This window comes from Anneissia japonica, unplaced genomic scaffold (genome assembly GCF_011630105.1).
Source record: "Anneissia japonica isolate Jap-2015-1 unplaced genomic scaffold, ASM1163010v1 scaffold2994_len2133135_cov197, whole genome shotgun sequence".
In the NCBI taxonomy this organism is placed as follows: domain Eukaryota; kingdom Metazoa; phylum Echinodermata; class Crinoidea; order Comatulida; family Comatulidae; genus Anneissia; species Anneissia japonica.
Window position 1 is genome coordinate 1,681,447 of NW_022728550.1, and position 9,639 is coordinate 1,691,085.

Here is a 9,639-nt window from a genome sequence, read left to right on the forward strand (position 1 = left end):
TCACACTACACCTGGTCATAGTTCTGGTAAACGTCTTGTAGGCAATTCCATGTAAAACAAGCAGATACAGGAATAATTTTTGTCATCTGTGAGAATTTACCATGGATCTGATATTTAGTTTTAAGTTTCAGAATGTCAGTTATGGTGGGATATGTGGGTTATTAGGTCATAATATCCCTATCCCAAAATACATAGATTGGTTATACTGTAGGTACTGTAGGCGTATGCGGCCATTAGGACCTTGGAGTAACGTTTTTACCCCATAATGCCTAGTTTGGTTAGGTTCATTGATTCTTGATATTGTTGGGAACAATGCATCTACCAATGAATTTCATCAAGGGGAAAATAAAATATATATCGTGTTGTATCAGCATTGAATGTATGGTTAAAACATGGTTAAAATAATCCGTTTTTGATATTTGTTTCAGATGATAACATGTGCTCTCAGGTGTTTCTCTCGCCTTTTAAAGTTCCCACTTCCATCTTGGGAATCAAACTTGAGCAAGGTAAACCATCAGTTGTTCATCCTGTTAAGGAACTATGCACACCCAGGAGCTGGCAAGGGTGAGAACTTTGAACTAGTGGTTGCATGTTTTAAGGTACGTAATAGTAAACTAGAAAAGTTGTACTTGAATTGAAATAGTTTAGATTAATGCGATGAATTTCTTGACCTCCAATACCAGGGCTGGAAAAATAATATTACACTATGTAAGTCTAGCCTATCCAGTCAATCCTTTTGATATTCTAAATTACTCTGATCCCAATGTTTTCATTTACTTTGTCGTAGTCGCCATACTCATATTTTATTATTTGTGAATAGTCAGTGAATCATTTAGTTTATGTCTTCTTGGTTGTTAAATTTATAAAAATGTGGTTTTTTCAGGCTGTCACTGTTTTAGTCCATGATGGCAAAGGCCAACAAATCACAGATGAGCAGCTTCAGGTATTGTTAAGCTATGTGGAAGAGGACATTCATGACCACACAAGGCAAGCTACAGCCTTTTCACTACTCAAGGTAAGAAAATAAATACTCAGGTTTTTATGACACAAAGGCATTTTATAGCTATTAGGCACTAAGCAAAATAACCTACTCAATAATTTTGAGAATTTTAGGTCCTGTCTTAACCCTCATTAGGCATAGTCCAATTACTGTTTGGTCACTACTGGGTTACCACCGCCAAGGTATTCATTTCACTGCTGTCTGTCTGTCTGTTGGGCTGTCTATCTGCCGGTCTGTTAGCAAGATTACTCAAAAACTAATGAATGGATAATCATAAAATTAAGTGGAATGGTACATAATAATTGCAGAAAGACGCCATTTAATTTTCGGAAGAAAAGGTCAATGGACAGGTTCAGGTTCACAGAAATTCAATTAAAATAAAAGAAAATAACGAAATTGCCCAACATATTCTGGCAACACCTAAGAAAACAATGGACCTGTCTAAATACGACAGACGATTCTAGTATTTTCTTGAGGGTATTCTGCAGCGCTAAAGAAAATAATTTTAATAGGACTGGTGATTCCATTGTTCCATTGGGGTACAGCCTGTGTATTGTTGGTACTGTATCCTGGCACAGGGCAGATATATGCACTCGATGGAGTGACTCCTCTAGTTGCAGGTGTTTCGCCCCTTTATATTAAATTACACTATGTCAATTTTAGTAGTGACGGATGCCATCCATTAACATACAGATTGTGATGACATATGCCCTACTGTATGCTCTTCCTTGAGATTCTATTGTGAGGTTGGTATAGAGACATTTAATTATGTAGAAATGTTTTACAGTAATCCGGATGTTAAAAAAGAATAAATTACCGTTTTTTCAGAAATGCATAGAGATGATTGCTGATCCATACAATATTATATAAAGGATCCTATAATTTTAATCATATTATTTTATTGTATAGTATTGAGTATTAATTTTGTATTTTCAGGCCATCTTAACACGTCAGCTAATGGTACCAGAAATGCATGATGTGATTAAGAAGGTAGCAGAGTTATCTATAAGGAGTGAGATGCACTCCGTAAGAGTACAGTGTAGACAGGTAGGATGATGCAATTACCTCCACAAACATTACCACAGACAAAGACTACATGACTATAATTACAGAGAGGACACAAACCACAGCATATATCTGCATGCACACATACGTAGACTTGAATTTATAAAGAAAAAATAGGTGATCCTACTTTTTGTGTGTGTCTACTCTACAGGTTGTAGTTCATTTCTTACTTGACTATCCACTTGGTAACAAGTTAAAACGCCACCTAGAGTTCTACATAGGACAGTTGTCATTCCATGAGGAGAATGGACGTGTGTCTGCTCTGGAGATGCTAGCCACCATGTTTTCATCTTTTCCACAGGTAAGAATTATTATTTGGACAATTTCGTAGCATACTTTGAATCCATCTGCAGTTTTATTTGAACAATCAATCTCCCAGTTTATACTTGCAAAATGGATTATTTAGTAATTTGTGACCTAGCCTCCACTTCTTACTGATGTTGCTGGTGATCTTGGATTATTAATGTTCTTGATGATCATTAAAGATTTGGTACCCAGTCTCAACCTGTTACTAATGTTTCTGATGTTTATTTTGCTTATTAGAAAACTCTGGATCAAAACTATGGATTGTTCTTCATTCCTTTGTCAACAAGACTGGTGAATGATGAATCAGCTAAATGTCGAAAACTTGTTGCATTGGCCATCAAGGCACTTTTACAGAAGGTAACAACTTTTTAACCTAATCCGTCAATTAATGCTAAGAAAACTCAGTTTGCAATATTGGGATGCCAAAAAATAACATAAGGGCATTGACATTTTCAGAGGTGGTAAAATATATACTTTCTGATCTTACAGTTGAAAAATACCATACAAAGAAATTAAGAAATAATTGCATATTCTACCTCTACATCCCTTGCAAAAAGTTATTCCAAACAAAACCTATTGATACATCTCACTGACTTAACTACAATCAATGACGTAACGATGAGTCACAGGACCCAGGGCGAGAAGTGTTGGGGGCCCCTATGCATTTAGTAATAAATTATGTGTGTCACAAGAGCGGTCAGACAAGGGGACCCTTTACAGTAAATTGTAGTATAGCTTGTGTGTGAATTTAATAATCCTTTACTTCATTATTTCAAACTATTTCAATTTCAAGTTTTTATTGGAGCCCGGCTGTCGAACAGTTTGGGTAAAAAATTGATATTTCATAAAAGAAGTGGTTGTCATGCGAGTCCACATTTGTAGACTACATTGTTTTAATTTCCTTGTTTTGGGCATCTTCTACAATTTTGAACTTTTGATATATCGTTTTTATATCAACTATGCTAACTTTTAGAACATGAATGATCCTTTCACATTCGACTCCTACATGGCTAGAAAAAAAATTACATTTTTAAAGAAACCTTTTTTTTTTACCTCATACATTTCATACAAAACAAAAATATGTTATTTCATTTCAGCTTGACGTTGGAATGCGAGACAGTCTCTTTGCTATAGTAACTAACTGGTTGAATGACAGGAAGGTCATGCATCAGAGGTTAGCAGCTCAAGTCTGTGGTATCTTTATTGAAGCAGAGGGGGTGGATTTTGATAGAAGAATAGCCGAGGCATTACCTTTGATTGGTAGAATAATATCAGAGCAAAGATTTAAGATGGTAACTTTATGAAGGTGTTTCTTATTTTTTGAAATGTATTAACAATCTTGAAATACTGTATATTGAAAATCTTAATGAAAGTGATACTAATTGTGAAGATTCAGGTAAATAATACTCAATGCTCAAGGAAATATTATACTTTTTTTTTAAATTATACTTTTAAGAATTTATAACATTGAAGCTGTGAATGCAGAGAGTCCTGATTCATTTTCTGGACTATGATAAATTACAAAAAATATGCCTAATAAGACCTAATAATGAGACTTGGTTTATAGTTAATTTCATTGCTTTCAGGTCATGCTTGTGGATGACGATGATGATGCAAGGTTGGATCAAGACTTAGACCACCTGCTCTACCATCTTCTCAGCACAATTGCTAAGATGTTACATATGTGCAGTATTGTGAGAAAGGACACATTCAAGGCAACAATGAACACCATATGGGGTATGTTTAGTTTAGTTGCATTAGGCGTATTCAACTGGTCTGTTTTGAGCAGCTCTTTCTATTCAAACTGCACATGTCGTATTCGATTGGTTGCACGAGCAGCACAAACTCCTCACAAGAACGGCTCAAACTCCTCACTGTTTTTTAACAAGCACCGCGAACACAACCCGAGTAGTAAATCACTCTTCGGAAAAGGACCAGTCGAATACGCCTATTGTTTAGTTTTGTATATTGCGTTTCGTTTGTTACATGTTACGATTTTTATCCTTTGGCTTTGATTCCTGATTTCTATTTCCTTTTTTAAATTTATAATAGTTAAAAAAAGGTATATACCTTGTTATTTGTAATATTTTAAATAAAATAACCTTATCCATGACCCTTTTAACTTGCAGTTTCAGTTGAAGCTCATCTTCTCCACCCCCATGCATGGGTGCGGCAAGTATCTGCACAACTTTTTGGCATCCTCTTTGCTTCTTGGCAACCACAGGAAATCGTCACCATAGCAAAGTCACCTAAATTAGAAGACTCCAATCAGTCAATTAAGAAAAAGAAACTGAAACAAAAATCAAAACTTGAAAAACAGACAAATCAAATGGAAGAGGAGAAACAAGAGGAATATTACATTCTTACTAATTTCCAGGCAAGATTTAGAGAACTTGCTTATAGATTTTGTACCCAACTGAAGTCTGATCTCCTTGATCAAGAATTATCACAGCAGGTAACACATTGCCTAGAGCTTGTTTCATGGTTATTGCTTACGGTATTAGTTTTTTTAAAGCTTCACCAGAATGATCTTATAGCTATGTTTGTATTGCATGTTGATTATGTCTGCAATAAATCATTGTTTTCTCCTGACTTGTGGTTTTGCATTTCCCAGATTATGCTACAATTTTTACGCAATTAGTCTCAAAACTTCATCCAATTTAAACATTTGTGTCACAGTAGTGCATGCTTAAGTTGTAGATAAGACACAATGTGGCCATACGTCAAACCTGCATCTCTATGTATGGCCCTGGCCATATTTACCCATGGTTAACACGTAGATAAAGGACATAGACAATGAATTCATGCCTCGAAGTTTTTCCACCCTAAAAGCCCTGGCCACAATATTCCATGCATGTAGGATTTATACAACATACTATCACTGGCATATACTTTAATAAAAGGAATGGACTTATGTGTTTGTGCCTATGTATTTTTGTATTTATATTTATAGAAAAAATTATGAATGTTACTTTTAATTGAGTAGTAGTAGTAGTAGTGGGAATTTCTAATACTACCTTCTTTATTTTAGGTAATCAAAAATTTGGTCTTTATAGCAAGAGTAATCCACATATACACCAAAGATGAATTTGAGCAATTTGTACCTGATTCAAAAACTAAAACACAAGAGAATGTTGATGCCAGGACTAAAAATGATAACATCACCACACACCCTGGTGACCCAGAGACTAAGAAACCAGAACTGACATGGCTGATGAATAAGTTATGTCACATTGGCCGAACTGAGCTGGTGAAGACACCCAAGAAGACATTAAAGCGCAAATGCATGGTTAAGTGGCTGGGGGCAGTGAGTGTGCATCTAGGAAAGGAGCATATTGGACCATTCTTACCACAGATCATGAAACCTATGATGAGAGAGGTCTCAGACAAAATGTCACATTCAGGTACACCTACTGTATTTTCTAGCATATTTGACAAAGTTTTTGATAGTAAATTGTTGGCTAAGCTGCTTAAGTTTGGAGTTGGTGGCAAGTCACTAAAATGTATTAATTGACAATAGAACATACAAATTAGTTTTCTGGGGAGTGGAGTCATGTCTAATGCCCATTCACAGTGGTGTCTCTGATTTTGGTTTTTCAATTTTCTGATGGACATAGATAATTTTGCCAATTGGTTACAGAGTGCCATCGTCTCACCCCTGGGAAATTAGGGATTGCAATTGTAGACATCAGAGGTAGAGGTTTCCAGTGTGGTTGGCCAGTATTATTTACTTCAATTATTATCATCACTATTATTAATATATTTGTTATTATTACTGTTCTTATTAATAGTATTATCATCATTATTATTATTACTATCACTATCAGTTGGTAGTCTAAATGCATTTTATTATATATAATTTTCTCATTATATTCAGCCATGAAATTTGGCTGTAGTGGAATGAACCATGGATGAATTGACACCTATATTCTTAAAATAAACTATAGTCGAACTTCGAACTAGATCTTCAATTAGTTCTAGTTCCAACGTATTCAAATTTCTAACTAAGATTAAATCAAGCCTGAGCTAGCAAGCAATGACTATCAAACTAACCAATGAAATTGAGCTAATTCTAATAAGAGACGAAAATTTTAGAGATCTGGTAACGCGGATAAATATTAAGCTGCCATTTGTCGTTCAAAAACATATTTCTTCTTAATAAATTATGTCCTTAAATGAGGTTCTTTTGCAGTGGGCCTTTATTTAGAAAAAGATCTGTATTAATAATAATGATAAACATCACCATCTCAACCTCTTTGTAGACTCAGAATTACGGATACTCTGTCAGGAGGTTTTGGAGATGCTGAAGACAATGGTGGGTATTGAGTCCTTCACAAAGGTTTATGCAAGTGTTCAGAAGGATCTGAATGCCATCAGAGAAGGCAGGAAGAAAAAAAGAGCTCTAGAGGTTGGTTTAGAGATAAAAACATTATTTTATACTATTAGTAATAAATCAGTATTTAAAAGTGTGCAGACAAAATGTATTAACTGTTGTTATAGACAGGTCTAGTAATCTTAAATTTGTGATGATAAATGTGTATTCATACAATAACACTATTCATAATTAATCATCCCTGATGAAGGTAAAACGGTCCCAGGTTTTTGGTTTCATATAGAGTTGCACCAAGATTTTTTTATGAATAAAAACCCTATCAAGATACAGTACTTAGTTTATGAATTTGCAAGTGTACTTCCTGTTTGTTATAATATAAGAAACTAAAGAAATAGAAAAAAACATTATTGCCCCATATTCTATTTATTATTGCTGTATTATCGTAAAGGAATTAACAGCCAACCAGTGCTCCACTGAAATATTTTGAACATCCTTGAATTAGCCTGTTGCTCTCAGTCAGTGGAAGGTACCTACAGTTGTTCTTTCTCCGAAGCAGACATCATCAATCAATTAATTTAAACAATAACCGTGTCATTTACTGTAAGTTACCTGTTATGTTATACTATGATTTTTAGACTGCAACATGCATATTGGTATTTATATCTCTTTCATTTCCACCTTTAGGCTGTTGCAAACCCAGAGACAGCAGCCAAGCGGCGGATGAAGAAACAACTGAACAAGAAGGAGTCCAAAAAGCGGAAATTATCTTCGCTTAGGCCTACTTATCAGGCCAAAAAAATGAAAATGAAAAACCGCAACAAATTCTAATAATTTACGTATTTAAGTATAATCAGTAAAATAGAGCAATGAGATACTACTAAGCAATGAATATAGTTGTATATCATTCACTAGAAGAAATTATTGAATGGAGGTTAGATTAATGAAACTTAAGTATCATAATTTTCTCTAGTGCAAAAAATATTACTATACTAATTGCTTTATTTAAAGGCGTTGGTTGCTATATATGATCAATACATTTATTTGCACACTGGCAGTTGAAATTAACAAAATTTGATTGTGTTTGATGAACTTTAGTATTGAAATCCTAGTAGACATTAGGCAAAAGGGTAAAAATGTAATGCAAACATTATGATGATTAGTTTCAGCTTACCTTCCCTTTACAGTTCTTTTTTTTCCTTGATCAAAATATTAGGTGCTGAAATGGGAAAGGTTAGTACTGTGCTGTAGTGTTTAGGATAATGTGCCAACATGTTCTCTATTCATTACATCATTCTACCCAAGAGATATCCAATAAATAGTATCAGGCTTATGTTAGTCATTTTTTGGTTCATGGAGATGGGTAAATTATGTGATGATTTTGTCTCAATCTTTTACTACATATGACTAGGCCTACAGTAGCCATGATTTTCAATCAGTGTTGAAACGATATGCCAATGCAACACTAGTATTTGGTTTTTCTTTATTTTTATTACGCCCTCCGCTGCCTTTAATCTTCAAAGATAGGTATTTTTCATCCATAAATTTGAAGCATTTTATATTCACCAATAAAATTTTATTTGTATTTTCAGTTAGTGTATTATATTGTAAGAAAATCTATGAATAAATAATTTTTAATAGGGTACTGAAAACAGGCAATATTGTGAGAGTTATGTCTAACATGTAACTTAGTTTCTGTATCAAGATTTTTACAGTGTCGCCAGTACATGCCTAGCATATAAACAATTATAAATGTCTGTATATACAAAAACAAAATGACTGACATGTCAGGGAGAGTGAAACCAGCACTCAATGTTTTCAAACCGGTACACATACAAAGACACAAAAACATTTACAGTAGTTGTTTTGTTTTTTAATTTAGGCTCTTGGACCTCCGCTTAGATCGTTAAGTGTGATTGTACCACTATTGCGCAGGTAGGCGTGGTTTGACGAAGAACGACCAGTCGAATACGGCCAATGAGAGGCTAGCGTCAAAGAGTATAAAACTGCAAGAGGTCCGACTGCCGGTGATTCTTTGGAACGCAATCCTATTTCAAAAAGTACTACCCAGAAAGGGCGTGGCATTTAAAAGAACGTTCAAAGAAAGTGCATTCATATCGAACGCGTGGTGCGCGTCTATGCTAGAATTCGAAACGCGGCACGCGTTCGATACGAACACCTTTTACGTTCTTACAAAGGACACGCCCCTTCGTGGGAGTACTTTTTAACGTTCCATTGCCTGTATACCAAATAAGGGCAGTCGGACCTCTTGCAGTTTTATACTCTTTGCTAGCATTTACTAGAAATAGGTCATATTCGACTAGCCGTTCTTCGTTAAACCACACCCACCGGCGCGGAGTGGTAAAATCTTACTTAAACGAAGACGACCTATGGTAAAAACTCAACAAAACAAAATGGCTGCATAGTTACCGCGATACACACTGCGTAATCAAGGCTGCTTTGGATTGTGGGAGTATGAGTTTTTTGTGATTGTCATCCACAAGCATGACCTGAAAACAATAAAATCACCTATAAACCAAGTCTCATTATTAGGCGTTATTAGGCATCGAGCCATCTAGCACTCAGAGGGATTTGTTGAAAGACACAGTGTGTGTGCCTGGCTAGATATTAGCCCATATATGTGCGTGATATGACATCATCATATACGTGTGCAGGTCATGGATATTTGTCACCTAAAACTCTGCGAGTGTGAACAGAGCCTTAGCACCGTAAGACAATGGCCATATTCGACTGGTAGTTCTTTGACAACGCCCACCTACGCAACGGTAAAATCCTACTTAATGAAGATGACCAGTTGAATAGAAAACTTGTAAATACTCGGAAAAAACAAAATGGCTGCATAGTTACCGCGATACATGCTGTGTAATCAAGATTGCTTCAGTTTGTGGCAGTATGGGTTGTTAGTAAAAAAAAATAT

The 9,639-nt window shown here is 35.3% G+C and overlaps 1 protein-coding gene across 2 annotated transcripts in view; it reads left to right on the plus strand.

Annotated features, from left to right (window-relative positions):
* Window positions 1–8,360, plus strand: part of LOC117114303 (small subunit processome component 20 homolog) — a 33,400-nt gene extending 25,040 nt beyond the window's left edge. For both annotated transcript variants that reach the window (XM_033257937.1, XM_033257938.1), the window contains exons 34-44: window positions 429–599; window positions 884–1,015; window positions 1,937–2,047; window positions 2,217–2,366; window positions 2,609–2,728; window positions 3,469–3,663; window positions 3,958–4,108; window positions 4,501–4,826; window positions 5,403–5,775; window positions 6,634–6,779; window positions 7,389–8,360. In XM_033257937.1, the coding sequence (XP_033113828.1) occupies window positions 429–599; window positions 884–1,015; window positions 1,937–2,047; window positions 2,217–2,366; window positions 2,609–2,728; window positions 3,469–3,663; window positions 3,958–4,108; window positions 4,501–4,826; window positions 5,403–5,775; window positions 6,634–6,779; window positions 7,389–7,532 (2,019 nt within the window). In that variant the 3' untranslated portion in view covers window positions 7,533–8,360. The remainder of the gene's footprint in view (window positions 1–428; window positions 600–883; window positions 1,016–1,936; window positions 2,048–2,216; window positions 2,367–2,608; window positions 2,729–3,468; window positions 3,664–3,957; window positions 4,109–4,500; window positions 4,827–5,402; window positions 5,776–6,633; window positions 6,780–7,388) is intronic.
* The last annotated feature ends 1,279 nt before the right edge of the window (window positions 8,361–9,639 follow it).